We start from the raw sequence: 20,024 nt of genomic DNA on the forward strand, positions 1-20,024 counted from the left end.
AGGGGATGGGGGGTTCCAAGTGATTTAGAAGTAGCAACTGAGTGAAAACATTTCATCTAAGCCTTTGGCAAAAGAAATGCGGAATATACATTTCCTCACTGGAAATATTGTTAGAAAGCCTTTGGCTGAGGAGCAGACACTAAGTGTGGCATTTCATGGTAATGGTGAGAGAAACACTACCGCCGTCACTTAAAGGGACGCTTTGTCTAGATACCGCCCGGCCACACAGACATCTTGTTTAATTCTCAATCTCCTGAGTTAATTATTATTGCCTTTTTTACAAACTAAAGTACAGTTCAAAGAAGTAACTTGCTCCCGATTACCTAATTAGTAAGTGGTAAAGTCTTGACTCTGACCTTATAAGAGGTTCATAGGACTTTAGTATTTTAGCAACACTGACCAGAGCCCCCACAAAAAAAAACCACCAGTCCAGCCAGCACGGCCTGTTCCCTGTACAAAGCCTGAACTTTTTAACCACTCTACCTTGTTTTGCATTTATTTTTTGGCGGCATTTATTCCCAGACCATTAGGTTTTTTGTTTCTTCATTTTCTTCTGGGGTATGTTTTTCTTCTGTGCCACCTCCTCTTCCGGTTTAGGAACAGTCTCCTTTTTCAGTGAGAATTTGTCCTTTTTTCACCGTTGCAGGGACAGTGAGGATCGTCTCAGTGTGGCAGGGAGAGCTCCTGGATCGGGTGAACCCACCACGAGCTCTGTAAATCCTGCGCCCCCTCTCGGGGGCTTTGTTCACCTGGATGTGCTTGGTGGCCAGAGCATATGAATCTAAGCCCTTCAGTTAGGCATTGCTCTCTGCATCTTTGAGCATATACAGTAAAAACTCAGCCTTCTGGACCACCAACCCTGCATCCAGTTCCCCTTTGGCCTGAGCACACCTACAAACTCTACCATTGTGACGACAGAATGGCATGGCACATGTTCTGTAAAGGGACATCGTTCAGATACTTGGTGGCATTTCAAATATGCATACCCTAAATGGCCTGGGCCGTTTCACAAGTGTTCTTAAAGTGAACATGTGAAGATTTTGAACCTCTTGATTTGCATGATTTTCTGGGATTTCTGGGTCAACTGAATAGCAAACCATTTTTAGAAGTCACCTTCTTTTCCCCTGGCCGGCGCATGGAGGCTGCGTGATGCCTGGAGTTACTGGAAAAGACATGAACCAGCAGGAGTCTCAGAGCACTGGCCGCCTTCCTCAAAAAGTTCGGGAAGCTGAAAGTCCCTGAACGGCTGGACACTGTCAAGCTGGCCAAGCATAAAGAGCTCGCTCCCTACAATGAGAACTGATCCTACATACGAGCTGCTTCCATCGCACAGCACCTGTACCTCCAGGGGCGCTGGGCTTGGCCCCACGACCACGATATCTGGAGGGGCATCAGAGGAATGGCGTCATGCCCAGCCACTTCAGCAGAGGTTCCAAGAGTGTGGCCCATCAGGTCCTCCAAGCCCTGCAGGGCCTGAAAATGGGGGAAAAGGACCAAGATGGGGGCTGCAAACTGACATCTCAGGAAAAAGATCTGGACAGAATCACCAGACAGGTGGCAGCTGGCAACAAGCAGCATTAGGGCAAATGATCCTGGGTTAATAAATTGCCTCATTCCTTAAAAAAAAAAAAAAAAAAGTCACCTCAGGTCACTTACTAGAAAAGCCTGTTCCACCGTTTATACCACATCACTGCATCTGTTACTCTGACTTCATGCCAAAGGGAGTTAATTTCATCACTTGTACCTGTGAACTTACAAGGAGCCTGCAGTGTTAGTTAACAGGAAACTATTTGTATTTTGGGTCAGGTGGTGCTTTGTTCTGTAGAAATGTCTTCAGCATTGCAGCATGTCTTAGCATCCCTGACCTCTGAGTACCAACAGCCAGAAACAAAACTCACCCCTGCATTGGAGGACCAAAGATTTCTAAATGCGCTCTAGAAGGATGGCACTGCCCAGTGTTAGAACCATTAATATTAAATGTGAAAACAGAAGATGCTGCAGTGTTAACTATAACCTTCCCTATTCCAGAATACTCAAAGCTGAGTCTTGCTTGGTGAATCAGCCACTCCAAGAGTAGAGGTTCTGTTTTGACTGTAAGGCCTCCACCACATGCTAGCTGGGTGACCTTGAACAAGGTAGCTAAACTTGGGGAGCCTCAGTTTCATCTGTGAAATAGGGGTGAGACCTCCTGAACTCAGGAGCAGTCGGCCCTAGTACGGAGACGGGTGTTCCTTCCTGAGCTTCCCCCAGCTCCTCTCTGTTCCTCATGGCTCTGAGAACATGAGCTCATTGCCTAATTTACCCGCCACAAGGTTAAGAAGCAAGAATGTGTAAAGAAATGAAGTCAGTGGGGAGAAGTGTGGAGTCCCAGCTTTAGGGTAATTACCTGATGGCGCAAATGGAGAGGTAGATGCTAGTCCCTTGGCAGGATATGAAGGCGGCTTTCCAATTTCGTAATGGAGAACTTTTCCTTCACAGTGGAGCTTAAGGCTTTGGTGTTGCTAAACATGAAGTCTGCATGTCTTGGCAATTTGGGACTATTTTATACATTAAGACACATAAGAATTTATAGAAGCTGCTAAGTCGCTTCAGTCGTGTCTGACTCTGTGTGACCCCATAGACGGCAGCCCACCAGGCTCCCCCGTCCCTGGGATTCTCCAGGCAAGAACACTGGAGTGGGTTGCCATTTCCTTCTCCAATGCATGAAAGTGAAAAGTGAAAGTGAAGTCGCTCAGTCGTGTCCGACTCTTAGCGACCTCATGGACTGCAGCCCACCAGGCTCCTCTGTCCATGGGATTTTCCAGGCAAGAGTACTGGAGTGGGGTGCCATTGCCTTCTCCGTTATAGAAGCTACCTTCATGAAACTCACAAAATGTTATATAGAACATATGAAATCAACTCAGTTTCTGGCCTCTGAAAGCTTATTCTACAAATTCATCCCCCCAAAACAAAATGTTATTGTTTTGTGATGGTGTTCTAATTTGCTTTGAGGTCGTTTCAGAGACCTGAGTCACCAGGTAGCATTAAAACAGAAGTCAGGGTTTTAGATACTGCAGAGGTGGCCACTGGCAGTCAAGTGGCATCCAAATTCTATCCAGTTGTCCTTGGTCCCTAGATGCTGTCATACAAAATAAAAACCAGGGTCCCCTGGCTGTGTTGCTTGGGCTGGGAGCTAAGGCTTTTACTCTATCCGGAGTTTCTGCCTTACCTCTTTTTTTTTTTTTTGGCTGCACCTCATGGCATGTGGAACCTTAGTTCCCTTGCAGTGGACTCAGGATGTCCTAACCACTGGACTGCCAGAGAATTCCCTGCCTTACTACTTCTTTTTTTGTAAAAAATAATTTTATTTATTTTTGCCTGCGCTGGGTCTTCGTTGCTTTGCGAGGCCTGTTTCTATTGCAGTGAACGGGGGCTTCTCACTGCAGTGGCTTCTCTTGTTGCCAAGCTCAGGATATAGGCATGCGGCCTCCATAGTTGCAGCTTAGTTGCTCCTCGGCATGTGGTATCTTCCCCGACCAGAGATCAAACCTGTGTCCCCTGCATTGGCCACGATGGATGCACCCTGCCTTACCTCTTAAGGCCGGAATTACAATGGTTGAAGGAAGGGAATCAGAACTCTACCCTGCACCTACCAGGAGGAATAAGAATCTTTTCCTCCAAATCCCAGATTTCTTTTGATCCACTGACTCTGGTTTCTTTTCCCTTTAAACTTTTATACTCTTAACACTCCATAAACCACATACTAATAAGAGGTCATCGTGAACAAGAAGCAAATGAGTGGGCCTGCCCTCCTTACTGATAAGGACTCTGCCACTCCTGGTTAATCCTACCCTTCTCTGCCCCTAGTTCTGACAGAGGACCAGCCAATGGGTTGTTGAATAAGCGAATAAATTAATGAATGCAGGCCCTTTTTACCGGGAATGGTGGCAAGATAGCCAAAGAGAAAACTGAAAGGAGAAGACAAGCACACTTGCTCCCGATTGAAGTTCACTCCAGATTTTTTTTAGCAACCAATGGTAAAAAGAGCAACTCAAAAAACAAAACAAAAAATGTGAACTGAGTTCAAAGCAGCTCCAGTAAGAACTGCAACCTGCTATTTGGGCTGGACAGGCTCCTGGGTACCCTCATCCAGCCTTTTGGCACAACTTGCTTCTGGCTCTGTAATCACAGGTCTGCTTCTCTGCCCTTCCATGACCCACGGTTCACACCCAGAGGTCTCTTCACATCTTCCCCAGTCCGTTAGCTTTCAGAGGTTCTCATTGTATTAGGACTCTTGCTAGAAGCAGATGCACAGCCTAGCCGACCCCTGGATTGTAAAAATGAACAATACTATGAAGGAAGACCAACCCCAAGTGGTGCTCCACAATCCCCATACCCAGCAGCAGCCAGGAAAGGTGTCTGGAATAGATGCTCACCCCACGCCCCAGAAAAATCGTCTGGTGCAAAAGATGGAGAAGATGAACAACACGGTGCCGCAGAGGATGACCGCCATCATGTAGGCAAAGATCCGGAAGTGTGGGTTGCGGAAACACTCCCGCAGAGAGTAACGGCTGGGGATGGGGACTGGCCTGGTGCTAGGGCCCACGTCCTGGGGCTGCCCAGCCTGACTTGCAGGCTCAGGGCCCAGGTCCAGCGTGTAGACCCGGGGCTGGCGGAGGAAGTAGCGGCTCTTGGGCTGGTCCTTGAGGCAGAGCTGGTGGCCTTCCAGGATGACATGGTGGGGCTCCAGGCGGAGCAGGGTGAGCACGGCGGTATCCGTGGGCAAGTCAGTGACAGGCTGCCCGGAGGCCAGCACGGTGGGGTGGCGACACAGCGGGCACAGCAAGCGGCGTCGCGTCGGAGTCACCAGGCTGATGTGGGCCAGGCATTCCACGCAGAAGGAATGGCAGCAGTCCAGCACTTTGGGGGTGTGGAATGTGTTGTTGAAGGGGTTCCAGCAGACAGGGCACTCAGGCTCCCGGCCCTGCTGCTCTGCCATCCTCAGACCAGACACTGCGGGGGTCTGACAGGAGACGTCCTGGCAGAAAAGGAGCAAAGGAACACCCATTAGTCTCCATGCCCGTGCTTGGCCCCAGGCTGTGTCTTGAGGGTTGTTGAAAGGCATTATCATCCATATTTATTTCGCAGATGAAACTGAAACTTACATTCAAAAAGATGAAGTGAAATGAACTTATCTATAAAACTGAAATAGATGTAGAAACAAACTTGTGGTTCTCAGGGGGTAGGCGGGGGAGGGATAGATTGGGAGATCAGGACTGACATGTACACAGTACTATATATAAAATAAATAACTAATAAATACCTACTGTATAGCACAGGGAACTCTATTCAGTACTCTGTAATGACCTATATGGGAAAAGAATGTAAAAAAGAGTGGATATATGGAAAGTTATGACCAACCTAGACAGCATATTAAAAAGCAGAGACATTACTTTGTCAACAAAGGTCTGTCTAGTCAAGGCTATGGTTTTTCCAATGGTCATGTATGGATGTGAGAGTTGGACTATAAAGAAAGCTGAGCGCAAAAGAACTGATGCTTTTGAACTGTGGTGTTGGAAAAGACTCTTGAGAGTCCCTTGGACTGCAAGGAGATCCAACCAGTCCATCCTAAAGGAGATCAGTCCTGGGTGTTCATTGGAAGGACTGATGTTGAAGCTGAAACTCCAATCCTTTGGCCACCTGATGCGAAGAGCTGATTCATTTGAAAAGACACTGATGCTGGGAGGGATTGAGGGCAGGAGGAGAAGGGGACGACAGAGGATGAGATGGTTGGATGGCATCACCGACTCAATGGACATGAGTTTGGGTAACTCCAGGAGTTGGTGATGGACAGGGAGGCCTGGCGTGCTGCAGTCCATGGGGTTGCAAAGAGTCGATCACAACTGAGCGACTGAACTGAATATGTATAACTGACTCACTTTGCTGTACACTTGAAACTAACACAGCATTGTAAATCAACTATATGCCAATAATTTAAAAAAAAAAGTGATTGTTCCAGATCACCAGGTTCCTAAGCCTGGTGCTCCGGCAGCATCCCCTCTGCTGGGCAAAGGCCTAAGCCACCGCAGCATCATTGAGCTCATGCTGGAGGAGACAGCTCTCTGGCCTTGAAAGCGGATTACAATGCTCCCTGTGCTGTATGGGATTGCCCTTGGTTCCCTGGACCCCAGGGAGAGGCAGGGGAACCACAGATGGTGCCTCATGTGCTAGGTGTGCTGAGTCACTTCAGCCCTGTCGGAGTCTTTGCAACCCCATGGACAGTGGCCCTCCAGGCTCCTCTATCCATGGGATTCTTCAGGCAAGAATACTGGAGTGGATTGCCATGCCCTCCCCCAGGAGATCTTCCTGGAGGATGAACATTTCCCTACCTGCTACCTCCCATCCCTGGCTAGGGCAGAGATGGGCTTTGCCGATACCTGGTCTACCCCTCCTCTGGGGGCAGATGCCAGGCCCTCCCTTCCTCATCCCCTTGGGCTGCAGGGCCAATCCCCACAGTCCATGGGCCCAGTGTTTGTGCAGGGCACCACGCTGGCCTGGCAAAGGGACCTCTGTGAAGGCTTTTCCCTTTGACCTGAAATCATGGACAGGCTCCTCCCTCCCTGGCTCCCCAGATCAACCCTTCCAGAGCCTTCTCCCAAGATCTGGTCTCCCCTGGCTCCTCCTCCATCTGTTTGTCCTAGAAACCCCCAAAGCACCCACCTGGGCTTCCTTGGCACTAGGGTAGTAAGGCAGACTGCCCCGGAAGGTCGGAGGCTCCAGTCTTTTCCTCTCCAACATCCACAAAGCCTTGGGAGACTGCCTTCTCGCCACCAACCCCAGGGCCCATCTCCATGGCAGCGCACACGCAGTGCCTGCAGCTGCCAGGTGGCCCGACCTGCAGCCTCTGGAGCACACCTGCCTGCAGCGCCGGCCAGAGCGGCAGGTGGGGAGGTGGGGGACCAGCGTTGCACTGGGGTGTGGCCAACAGCGCGCCCGGAAGCCAAGCATCTGCGAGATTGTGGGCGGTCTCCTCAAGGCCTGGGATCCCTGGCCTGGAAAGGCAGGGGTGGCAATTTCCTTTTTCTAGATTGTGGAGAGGGTAAATGAGCCTTCTGGGCTTCCTCTCTCCTGGGCCCTCATTTCTTTTCTAAAATGGCTGAAACCTCCTTCTCGCACAAAGGGGCTGCCAGCCCTGCCCTTCAATTGCTATGAAATTCACTTGCTGCCCTGCCTAAAGTCTCTGACTATTCTCTCAATATCAGATTCAGCAAATGCCCTCCTGATCACTTAATGAGCCCAAGGAGCTACACCCAGAACATGCAGGCCTCGCTGCCTTCATTGTTCTTAGAACACAGACAGTCAGCCAGCAGGCACTGACTACTGAGTTGAGTCTAAGACTTGACCCTCCCACCACCCTGGGGACTTCAAACGGGGAGTCATGGAGGAGGAGCAGCATTCCAGCCCCACTTCTGTATTTCAGCCAGAAACACTTGGCTTTCCTCATATTAATCATTTGAACAAGCAGAAGAGTTGAGCTTCTGAGGAAAAAGAAAAAAGTTTAAACCTCTTCTCCAACCTAAGCCCTCATTTTGCTGGTGTGTGTGTGTGTGTGTGTGTGTGTGTGCGCGCGCGCGCGCGCGCATGCACTCAGTCATATCCAACCCTATGAACTGTAGCCCGCCAGGTTCCTCTATCCATGATTTTCCCCAGGCAAGAATACTGGACTGGATTGCCATTTCCTTCTCCAGGGAATCTTCCTGACCTAGGGATCAAACCCGTGTATCTGTGTCTTCTGCATTTGCAGGCAGATTCTTTATCTCTATCGCCACCTGGGGAGCCCTTTAGTCTCCCCCAGTGTCACACATGGGCTTCCCTCATAGCTAAGTGGGTAGAGATCTGCCTGCAATGCAGGAGACCCAGGTTCGATCCCTGGGTAAGGAAGACCCTCTGGAGTAGGAAATGGCAACCCACTCCAGTATTCTTGCCTAGATAATCCCATGGACAGAGGAGCCTGGTGGGCTATAGTCCATGGGGTCGCAATGAGTCAGACACGACTTAGTGACTAAACCACCATCAGGGTCACCCACTGGTGACCTCAGGACTTCTAGGCCACCACCATGCTGCTGTCAGAGAGACAGAACCCACCATTCGGTTCACCTGCTGCATATGTGTTACTGACTGGATAGTGAGAGTTTGCATTTCACTAGGAGAGTTCTAGCGGCCATAAATATTCCTCTCATGGTAGGAATCCAGGAAGCATGCAGGGGGGATTTGGGGACAATATGTCTCCCTTGTGCCTCAAACATGACCTCATCTACCCTGACTGAAATGGCACCTGAAGCAAAACCTGCTTACGCTCTCAACCATGGTTTCCTGGTTTCCTGCTAGACCCTAGACCTCGGTCACTATCTCGTGTAGGGAAGAGGAAGACATGCCGGAGGAGGATGAACTAGCTCTGGCCAAGGCTGGGATAGTTTGCCAAAGATCCCGACCAATGAATGCCTCCTCCTGTGGATCTTTCGTCCATCCATCCAGCAGTCATTGAATTAACAAGAGCTCATCACAGGTCTCAACGGATATGAGTTTGAGTAAACTCCGGGAGTTGGTGATGGACAGGGAGGCCTGGTGTGCTGCGGTCCATGGAGTCGCAACGAGTCGGACACAACTGAGTGACTGAACTGAACTGAACTGAACTGAACATCACAGGTCAGGCACTGTGCTAGACACTTGGTAAATAACAGGGAACAAAACAGACGTAGCCTCTGACCTCACGACATGTAGAGTCTAGTGAGGGAAGGCAACATTTAATGAATGAGTGACAGGCAATAAATAAACGCACAATTTTAATGAATGCTATAAACAAAAAGGAAAGTGAGCTTAGAGGACTGGCTGCTTCAGAAGAGATTACCAGAGAAGGGATATGAAAAGAATCCAACCCTGTAGAGTGGAGTAGGAGCATTCCAGCTCAAGAGAACAGCCTGTGCCAAAACTCTAAGGAAAAGCAGCTTTGAGGAAGTGAAAGGAGGCTGGGTAACTGAGGTGTAGTGGGCAGGTCTAGATTGGAAAGTGGCTTAGGAAGAATCCTAAGAGAGGACTTAGGAGAATCGTAAGGGAGACTGCCCTGGAGGCTGGGGAAAGCATCTGGATTTTTTATTCTAGGGCTGAGTCTGTGTCTGTGTGTGCTTGCCAGTGGCGCTGGGGAGTGGGGGCTGACCTGATCCTGTTTCTATTTTAAAAATACCATTTCAGCTGCAGAGCAGAAGACAGACTGAAAGGGATGAGTGGAAATCAAAGACCAGATGGGGCGCTAGTGGTGGTCCACGTTGGGATGGTGGAACTTGCTGCAGGTGAGGCGATGGTGGAGAAGATCAAAGGGATGGGTAAAAGATATCTTTGGAGATGGGATCAAACGTACTCTCTGAGAAGCAGTGGACAGCAGAGATTCTAGAACCAGATTGTCAAGGCTATTGCTCTCCAAACCACTGCTTATTAGGGCTGTGATTTCAGCTGAATTGCTTAACCTCTCTGTTCTTCCATTTCTTCTGAAAAGGAAGCTAAAAATGGTGGTGCCTCAGAGGGTAAAGTTCTTAGACAGAACCTGGCACCCAGGAAAGACTGTCTATGAGGTGGTTGAATTATCCCTGCAAAGGGCTTTGAGAGAGAGGAAGGCTCAAGGTAGACTCTGAGGACTTCCAGGTGGTGGTAAAGAATCCGCCTGCCAATGCAGGGGACACAGGTTCGATCCCTGGTCCGGGAAGTTTCCACACACCACAGAGTAACTAAGCCAGCATGCCATGACTACTGAGCCTGTGCTCGAGAGCCTGGGAGCTGAAACTACTGAGCCCAAGTGCCACAATTACTGAAGCCCTTGTTATCTAGAGCCTGTGCTCTGCAACAAGAAAAGCCACCACAATGAGAAGCCCATGCACCACAACTACAGAGTAGCCCCTGATTGCCACAACAAGAGAAAAGTCCCCACAGCAACGAAGACCCACTACAACCAAAAATAAAATAAAATTTAAAAAGGCTGACTTTGAAGCCATGAAGGTTTCTGCATTGAGCTTTGAGAAGCCCCTGAATTCCAGAATGTGTCAGAAGCAGACCTTAAAATGTATATAACCTTGATTCGGCAGTATCTCTCGCTGGAAATTTATACTGTGTAAACAATCCAGGTCCTGTGCAAAGATCTGAGTGCTGCTTTAATGGTGAAAAATTGAAAACTGCTCAATTATCCAATAGTAGGACACTGATTAAATAAGTTCTCTCCATCCATACAAAGAGACGTTCTGCAGCCTGTAAACAATGTCCTAAAACACCTATTGATACGGAAATACACTCATGACATGTCATTAGTGAAAAGAACCAGCAGTAAAACCATATTACAGTACAATCCAATTTTCCAATATATGTGTGCAATGGGAAAAATGCGTGGAAAAACAAACACTGTCAACAGTGCTTATCTCTGCGGGTAAGAGTATAAGTTTGTTGGCTTGTTTTTTATTCTATCTGAAAATTCAAACTTTACTGTGCTAAGCTTATATTACTACCCTTAAAGAACTTCCTTCCCCACAAGGTAGACTTCCATTTTCTGAAGTTCCATGGCTAAATCTGTTAAGGGTTGTGAGAAGGGATGATTATGGTCGAATCAGCACCTGGGCCCTTATTGGCCATGGTCCTCTCAGGCCTTGGCTGTGGTTTCAGAGTCTGTCTCCAGGAAACAGGAGACACTGGCCACTTATCCAACTTGGACTCACTCTCAAGCTGGGATATCCCAATACCACCCAAGACATCACCTCCGTCTGTGACCCGCTCACTCAGCCAAATATCAGTTGTCTGTAGCATCACCCCAATGCTTTCAACTTGGACAGAGGAAAGAGGTGAAGAACTACCATTTTATAGAACTTCCCAGTTTACAAAGGGCATCAGTTCTGGCCAGGGTCTGAGTGGAGTGATTCCCATTTTGATGGTATAATTGCCTTTTACAGTTTTTTTTTTTTTTTTCCATTTGCATAGACCATTTGATTGTGTAAAACCACCCTCAGAAAAAAGCAGGATCAAGAGTGGAAAGTATGTAGTTTTAGAACCAGACTTCTTTGCTGTGAGGTCTTAGACAAATGGCTTAACCTCTCTGAGCTTTGTTTTCCTCTATGATAGAGGCTAATGAGCCCACCTCATGAGCTTGCTGTGAGGAACAGATAATGGCTATTATGTGCCCAGCAAAGCACAGCAGATGCTCAACGCGTAGTTAATATGACATTTTTGCACTCATTTTCTCGATGGGAATGTCAAGACTCAGAAAGGTGAATTGACTTGCCCAAGGCTTCACAGCTAAAGAATGGTTGAACTTGGAAGATGATCCCAGGAGCCCTGCCTCCCAGGCCGGTGTTCACCCAGAGATGAGCTGCCTCTCCAGAATGCAAGGCCCTGTGACCCTTCCCTCCACGACCCTCCCTGACTCCTTACCTGCTCCTCAGAGCCTCCTCCACCTCCTCCTCCTTGGCTGAGCGGTCCTGCAGCCTGTTCTCTGGGCTCCGCCTGCTCCTGGCGCGCGGTTTCCAGGCAGCTGTGGGCGGGCCTCATTTGCATGGTCTTCAGGAAGCTCTTGGCCAGCTTCCCGCCTCATGTTTTCTTCTTCTTTCCCTCTGATGACTTTGGACAGCCTGAAAGCTCTGGTTTCATCCTCCTCCTGTGAGTCACTCTTGCTTTCTCTCTAAAGGGGTTGAAGTCCACTTGTCTTTGCAGACCCGTGTTCTGTAACACAGAACACAGCTGGGTCTGCGGCCATCAGGTCTGACTGCACCGCCTAGGTTGACACACCACCATAGGGGTAGTTGAAGGTCAGGCAGGGTGCTTCTTTGAAGTCACTTCTGCCCCTTGGCCCAGATAGATCCTCCACTACTCTGAGCCCTACCACCAAATTACAAAGGGCTCTTGCAAAATATTAGGAAAAGGCAAATAATGCACAAGGAAAATGATCAGGGGGAGAGTCTTTGAAGCCAAAGCCCGAAGAGCCTGGGTTCTCAATCAAGTCAGATTTCTGGGTCAGAGTCAAGTCCTCAATCAGAATCCAGACTCTACTTACTAGTGATGCAGACGAGCAAATTGACTTCTCTAAATATTGGTTTTCTCAGCTGCACATGAGCATAATAATTTTGCCCATTTGATCTGCAGGTTAAATGAGATAATTTGGATAGAGATCATAACACAGTGCCTGGTACACAGTAACATGCAGTAAATGTTAACTATTATAAACAATCAGGCAAATCACAGAAAGAGAAATACGAATGGAATAGACATGTAATGATTCGATCTCGTTTATAATTGTGCTGTTGTTCAGTTGCTAAATCATGTCTGACTCTTTGCGACCCCATGGACTGCAGCATGCCAGGCTTCCCTGTCCTTCACCATCTCCTGGAGTTTGTTCAGACTCATGTCCATTGAGTTGGTGATGCCATCCAACCATCTTGTCCTCTGTTGAACCTTTCTCTTCCTGTCTTCAATCCCTCCCAGCATCAGGGTCTTTTCTAATGAGTCGGCTCTTTGGATCAGGCGGCCAAAGTATTGGAGCTTCAGCATCAGTCCTTCCAATGAATATTCATGACTGATTTCCTTTAGGATTGACTGGTTGATCTTCTTGCAGTCCAATGGACTCTCAAGAGTCTTCTCCAACACCACAGTTGAAAAGCATCAATTCTTCGGCACTCAGCTTTCTTTATGGTCCAACTCACATCCATACATGACTACTGGAAAAAACCATAGCTTTGACTAGATGGACCTTTGTTAGCAAAGTAATGCTTCTGCTTTTCAGTATGCTGTCTAGGTTGGTCATAGCTTTTCTTCCAATAAGCAAGCATCTTTTAACTTCATGGCTGCAGTCACCATCTGCAGTGATTTTGAAGCCTAAGAAAATAAAATCTGTCACTGTTTTCATTGTTTCCCCATCTATTTGCCATGATGTGATGGGACCAGATGCCATGATCTTCATTTTTTGAATGTTGAGTTTCAAACCAGCTTTCGTACTCTCTTCATTTATAGTTCATGGAATTCTCCAGGCCAGAATACTGGTAGCCTTTTCCTTGTTTAGGGGATCTTCCCAACCCAGGGATTGAACCCAGGTCTCCTGCATTGCAGGCAGATTCTTTACCAGCTGAGCCACAAGGGAAGCCCCATTTATAATTAGAGAAATTCAAATTTAAATAAGATACTGCTATTTTTCCTATAAGACTGAGAAAGATTGAATTAATAGCTTAAAATGCTACTATTATTAAAAGTAATAATAGCAGTCTATGTACTTTATTAAATCCTTCTGATCATTGACAGTGAATCCTCCCAGTATTCCCACAAGGCACAATATAGAAAACAGAACATCAAAAAAAAAACCAAAAAACAAAAAAAAAAGAAAACAGAACATCAATGACCCATCCTTACTCTTCCACAGATAAGGGATCAGAAGCTCAAAGAGATTTATTTGCCCAAGAGCTCAGGAGAAACAAATTAAAGAGCTGGGACTGGACGTGTGACCTGAAATCTGTGCTGTTGCCTCATTCTCTCCCCAAATCATGTTCATATGACCTACTTTTTGTTCCCTCTCCTATTCTTCTTTTATTCCTTTTTGTTTTTGTTATTCAGTCGCTAAGTCATGTCCTAATCTTTGAGACCCCATGGACTGTAGGGATCCTTTCCTTTACAGATCCTTTAAATTGGGGTTTGGAGGAAAAAAAAAAAAACAGAAATGAAAGTATTGGTGATGTAATCAAATGCCCTAGTCCCCTTAATTTATGTTTTACAATTTTTACTTTAGAATAGGTGACACATTCATGTATTCAGCACAATGAGAGGTCTGATTTGGCAATGGAAATGTTTTTCTCTCAGCTACCTCATTTCCCTAAAAATTAGCATATTATACTATCAATTTCTTCTGTATTTTTCTCAAGATGCTTTATGAATACACAAGCAAAACTCCTATGTTAGAATGTCTATGTATTTCTTTTCCTCCCTTTTACACAAATGTGCATATGGTACACGTTTTTACATCTTGCTTTTTTCGTTTAATAATGTATCTGAGATATCATTCTGTATTAGTGTATAAAGAGTTTTTTCCTTTTTAAAAAAATAATTTTATTTATGTATGTATTGGTTGCGTTGAGTCTTCTTGGCTGCATGGGCTTTTCTCTAGTTACGGCAAGCAGGGGCCACTCTCCAGTTGTGGTGTGCAGGCTTCTCGTTGCACTGGCCTCTCTTGCTGCCGAGCACAGGCTCTAGGGCACTCGGGTGTCAGTAGTTGGGGCGCTCAGGCTTAGTTGCTCTGTGGTATGTAGGATCTGCCCAGACCAGGGATCGAACCTGTGTCTCCCGCATAGGCAGGAGACATTCCTTACCACTGAGCCAAAGGGAAGCCCCTTCAGTTTTTTAATGGCTGTATTGGATTTCATTGAATGACTGTACCAGAAATTACTTAACCATTCCTTTTTTTTTTCCTTTGTTTTGTTTTTCCTGTATAAAAAAGGATCCAAATATCAAGGTATAGTGAAGGAGAGAACAAGGGACATCCCCTTGGTGTAAGGACACACGGGGGCAGAAGGATAAGCTGCAAAAGGAGAGGTGGTTCTATTCAGCCAGCATTTATTGTAGTAAACTATTCTTAATAAGTTTCACTCACCATTTAAAAATGTTCTGGTATGCATTCTTTATAGTCAAGTGTTACTATATCACATCTTATTTTTTTTAGCAAGTCATTGTATCTTCTGTTCAGTTCAGTTCAGTTGCTCAGTCGTGTCCGACTCTTTGCGACCCCATGAATCACAGCACGCCAGGCCTCCCTGTCCATCACCAACTCCTGGAGTTCACTACGACTCATGTCCATCGAGTCGGTGATGCCATCCAGCCATCTCATCCTCTGTCATCCCCTTCTCCTCCTGCCCCCAATCCCTCCCAGCATCAGAGTCTTTCCAAGGAGTCAACTCTTCGCATGAGGTGGCCAAAGTACTGGAGTTTCAGCTTTAGCATCATTCCTTCCAAAGAAATCCCAGGGCTGATCTCCTTCAGAATGGACTGGTTGGATCTCCTTGCAGTCCAAGGCACTCTCAAGAGTCTTCTCCAACACCACAGTTCAAAAGCATCAATTCTTCGGCACTCAGCTTTCTTCACAGTCCAACTCTCACATCCATACATGACCACTGGAAAAACCATAGCCTTGACTAGATGGACCTTTGTTGGCAAAGTAATGTCTCTGCTTTTCAATAGGCTATCTAGGTTGGACATAACTTTCCTTCCAAGGAGTAAGCGTCTTTTAATTTCATGGCTGCTGTCACCATCTGCAGTGATTTTGGAGCCCCAAAAAATAAAGTCTGACAATGTTTCCACTGTTTCCCCATCTATTTTCCATGAAGTGATGGGACCAGATGCCATGATCTTCGTTTTCTGAATGTTGAGTTTTAGGCCAACTTTTTCACTCTCCTCTTTCACTTTCATCAAGAGGCTTTTGAGTTCCTCTTCACTTTCTGCCATAAGGGTGGTGTCATCTGCATATCTGAGGTTATTGATATTTCTCCTGGCAATCTGGATTCCAGCTTGTGCTTCTTCCAGCCCAGCATTTCTCATGATGTACTCTGCATATAAGTTAAATAAGCAGGGTGACAATATACATCCTTGACGTACTCTTTTTCCTATTTGGAACCAGTTTGTTGTTCCATGTCCAATTCTAACTGTTGCTTCCTGACCTGCATACAGATTTCTCAAGAGGCACGTCAAGTGGTCTGGTATTCCCAACTCTTTCAGAATTTTCCACAATTTATTGTGATCCACACAGTCAAAGGCTTTGGCATAGTCAATAAAGCAGAAATAGATGTTTTTCTGGAACTCTCTTGCTTTTTTGATGATCCAGCGGATGTTGGCAATTTGGTCTCTGGTTCCTCTGCCTTTTCTAAAACCAGCTTGAACAACTGGAAGTTCACGGTTCACGTATATCTTCTGTACTTAATTACAAAATGTTAGTTTTTGAATTTTATTTGCAAATACATTTTTTTTCCATTTAGCTCCATGGTTTGTTGCCTGTTTAGTTGAATATATAATGTCAACTTATCCTAAGGCTGTCCATGTACCTAATTTACTTAAGTATTCAGTTCAGTTCAGTCGCTCAGTCATGTCTGACACTTTGCGACCCCATGAATCGCAGCACGCCAGGCCTTCCTGTCCATCACCAACTCCCGCAGTTCACTCAAACTCACATCCATCGAGTCGGTGATGCCATACAGCCATCTCAACTTCTGTCGTCCCCCTTTCCTCCTGCCCCAAATCCCTCCCAGCATCAGAATCTTTTCCAATGAGTCAACTCTTTGCATGAGGTGGCCAAAGTACTGGAGTTTCAGCTTTAGCACCATTAGTCTTCAGTAAAGCACTCACTGTGTATCAGTTCAGTTCAGTCACTCAGTTGTGTCCAACTCTTTGCGACCCCATGGACTGCCGCATGCCAGGCCTCCCTGTCCATCACCAGCTCCCGGAGTTTACTCAAACTCAGTGTGCATTGAGTTGGTGATGCCATCCAACCATCTCATCCTCTGTCGTCCCCTTCTCCTCCTGCCTTCAATCTTTCCCAGCATCAGTGTCTTTTCTAGTCAGTTCTTTGCATCAGGTGGCCAAAATATTGGAGTTTCAGCTTCAGCATCAGTCCTTTCAATGAATACTCAGGACCAATTTCCTTTAGGATGGACTGGTTGAATCTCCTTGCTGTCCAAGGGACTCTCAAGAGTCTTTTCCCACACCACAGTTCAAAAGCATCAATTATTCAGCGCTTAGCTTTCTTTATAGTCCAACTCTCACATCCATGCATGACCACTGGAAAAACCATAGCTTTGAGTAGATGGACCTTTGTTGATAAAGTAATGTTTTTGCTTTTTAATATGCTGTCTAGGTTGGTCATAACTTTTCTTCCAAGGAGCAAAGGTGTTTTAATTTCATGGCTGCTGTCATCATCTGCAGTGATTTTGGAGCCCCAAATATAAAGTCGGTCCCTCTTTCCACTGTTTCCCCATCTATTTGCCATGAAGTGACGGGACCAGATGCCATGATCTTAGTTTTTTGAATGTTGAGCTTTTAAGTTTCACTGTGTATAGGAATTTGTATTTTGGAGGTGCTTGATCTATCTGCAAAGAAAAATTAAGAATGATTAGTACTTTATTACAAAATGTTCCTTGTTTATTAAAAAACAAAAACAAAAAAACTGTACTGTTAGACTTGTATGCCTGGAAGTAATTAAGGTACATCATTACTGTAGTTTAAAAGTTGTACATGGTAAGACATATTTTATTTTTACCATATGTTTTTACTGAGAGATCTATTCTCTATCCCAAGGCAAGCATGAATAAAATTTGCCGGGGTCCAGCCCCGGCTGATCCAGGGTATTCGAAGGAGAGACGGCTAGGCGACCTATTCAAATGTTAATTAGAGATAATAAAGAGGAATAGAATGAGGATAGCTCAGTAGGAAAATTCAGTGGAGAAAAGAAGCTGAGTGGCTTGGTTTACGCGGAAAATCAATATAACCCGTGACACCAGGTTAGCTCTGACCACGGAGGCCGCAGGCGCCCTCTCGAATAGCGGAAGGTGCCCCACCTTAGACACCTTCTCGAGTGGGTCTTAGAAGCCCAGGCAAATAAATGGTCGCAGAGGATATCCACGCTCCAGATGGACACTCAGCTGGAAGTTAAAGGGAAGAATGACATGGGGAGACCAAGCGTTGGTGAGCAAGGCCCATAGCTTTATTTTCAACAGGGGCTTTTATACCCTAAGTTACACATAGAGGACAATAGGGGATGCAAAATCAGCAGTCTTTGATGCTTATCAAAAACCAGGGTTTCTTTCCTGCAGATTTATCGTATACAAATGGTTTAGGTGATTTACATCATCTTCTGGCCAGAGGCCTATTAACATTTTATGACTCTTGACAAGGACTTATCAACAAAGACTTATTTTCTCTAAGAGTAATTATTTTAAGGTTTGGCGCCATCTTCCGAAGATAAGATTACGTTCCTGTAGGGTGGATGTGTAATGGGTTTACAAAGGAAAGAATTTACTACCTTAAGGGTCTAAAGTTACTAACACCAGGCCACTACTTATTTTTTCTACATACCAACTATATTAATTAATGCACATTCAAGGATACAATTCAGGGGATGTGAAAACTTGGCAACAAACATTGGCTCATCAATGAAATCTTTTACTAGTTTTATTCTGACAGTTTCTAATTCTCTGAGAGGCTCTAAGCTATTTGAATATCTTAAGCTTCCCGTGCCTCTGGAGGCTGGGAGACTGTAAACAATCATATGCATAGCTGTAGGTGTCCGGGTAAACTTGTCAGGCGAGTTAGAGAGCCATCTGAGGGGTTTGGATTTAAACACTCCTAATTGCCCAGGAACTTTATTAATTGGAGCTGTAAGTTAACTCTTTGACAGAGAGAGTGAGATGGTGGTGCGGGACAGCCCCCAGTAAAGTCAGAGGTGAGAGCACAAAGCAATAAAGTAGGCAGACTCTGGTTTTTTGGGGGGTAGATGCTCGAGAATATCCGGGGGCACTCCCGAGGCTCGATCCCGCCTTTGTGTATGCCGAGCCCCCTTCCTCATGACCTTTGTCACGAGTGGAATGTCTCTCGCCGGCTCCCGGCAAAAATTAGGTTAAATGTTTTAAAAAAAAAAAGGAGGGGTTGGAGGGGGATGTCATTAAGGCAGCAAAATAGTCTCTATTAAAAACTGGAGGAAGTCTCCAGTCTCCAGTCTTGGAAGCCTCAGAGACCAAGGCAGAGGTCACACTCCAGGATTCGAAGGAAGGGAAATGTCAGTATCTCCTCTCTTGGTTCTGATGCAACCATTCCCATTGCTCACCCTGGGTCACCGTGTAGATAAGAGTGCCTCTGGACTCAGAAGTCAGAGATTCGCTGGTGTGGGTTAAAAGTCAGCATCTCTAGCATCTCTGGAGTAGCTGTGCTCCAGACTCCTCAGCCTCGGGTACCAGCGACTAGGGGCTCCAGGCCCCCTGGGGGAAAGGGCTCCATGGGGCAGAGACACTTCTCAGGGCCTGTCATCCTCAAAGATTTTACCTAACTGGTCAGCTTCAGAGGTTCCGCAGAAGAGAGGCCTTTGAGGAAACATCTCTGTGGAGATACGGCCAACGTTCCCCATGTCCACAGGTGTTGCATACATAGGCAGTAAAACAACTTCTGGAGTTCAGGGTACCAGACTGTAACAAGTATAGATGTAAGTGCCAGCTGGAAGCTGCAGGTTCTGGCCAGGCCAAAGTTAGCCAGCTTGACTTTTCCACCACTTGTCACTTGAATGTTCTCTGCTTCAGGTCTTGGTGAATGAAGAAGTGGGCATGAAGGAAATCTAGGCCTCTTAGAAACTGGTGCCTCAGACCCTTGATGGTCTCCATGGGTAAGCCTGGTGGGGGTGTCTTGTCCTGGACCACAGGTCTTGAGCCACATATTCACACACCAGGATCACTTTGGTCTCCCGATCAGTTCAGGCTGTGGCACAGGTGTCCAGTAGGCCCCTTCCAGGGCATTCATATGCTCTTGAGGGCTGCAGAGTGGCCACTGTGGGGGATCATGGGCCTTGTACTCCATCCCATGGGCACCAACACTAATCTCAGCGACTGGCTCATCTTGAAGGGTAGCCATTCTCAAACCAGAGGAGAGCCCTGCCCCATGTTGAGAGGTACAGGGGCAGCCTGTTATCAGGGCCCTGAAGTCAGTTCCTGCGGTGCCATACACTCGAGCTCTGTCCTGGGTAAGCAGTTGGATGCTCAGTTCTGTTCAGTTCAGTCATTCAGTCATGTCCAACTCTTTGCGACCCTGTGGACTGTACCTTGCCAGGCTTTTCTGTCCATCATCAGCTCCTGGAGCTTTCTCAAACTCATGTCCATGGAGTTGGTGATGCCATCCAACCATCTCATCCTCTGTTGTCCCCTTCTCCTCCTGCCTTCAATCTTTCCCAGCATCAGGGTCTTTTCCAATGAGTCAGTTCTTCACATCAGGTGGCCAAAGTATTGGAGTTT

General features: G+C 46.6%; 1 protein-coding gene and 2 pseudogenes across 2 annotated transcripts; 1 reads left to right on the plus strand and 2 right to left on the minus strand.

The window, feature by feature from the left end:
* The first annotated feature begins 97 nt into the window (after nt 1–97).
* LOC129650672 (40S ribosomal protein S19-like) lies at nt 98–3,464 on the plus strand (annotated as a pseudogene).
* Nucleotides 3,465–3,796: 332 nt separating this feature from the next.
* Nucleotides 3,797–11,537, minus strand: RNF183 (ring finger protein 183). Of its 2 annotated transcripts, XM_055579372.1 has the most exons (3): nt 11,443–11,537; nt 4,416–5,017; nt 3,797–4,306 (listed from the first exon to the last, which is right to left on the minus strand). In XM_055579372.1, the coding sequence occupies exons 2-3, from the start codon at nt 4,976–4,978 to the stop codon at nt 4,240–4,242; spliced, it is 630 nt and encodes a 209-aa protein (XP_055435347.1). In that variant the 5' UTR covers nt 4,979–5,017; nt 11,443–11,537; the 3' UTR covers nt 3,797–4,239. The 2 variants fall into 2 exon arrangements, with proteins under 2 accessions (XP_055435347.1, XP_055435346.1); XM_055579371.1 differs by lacking the exon at nt 11,443–11,537 and having other exon boundaries at nt 4,416–5,900.
* LOC129651064 (cyclin-dependent kinase 4-like) lies at nt 6,716–20,024 on the minus strand (annotated as a pseudogene).

Source organism: Bubalus kerabau, chromosome 4 (genome assembly GCF_029407905.1).
Source record: "Bubalus kerabau isolate K-KA32 ecotype Philippines breed swamp buffalo chromosome 4, PCC_UOA_SB_1v2, whole genome shotgun sequence".
In the NCBI taxonomy this organism is placed as follows: domain Eukaryota; kingdom Metazoa; phylum Chordata; class Mammalia; order Artiodactyla; family Bovidae; genus Bubalus; species Bubalus kerabau.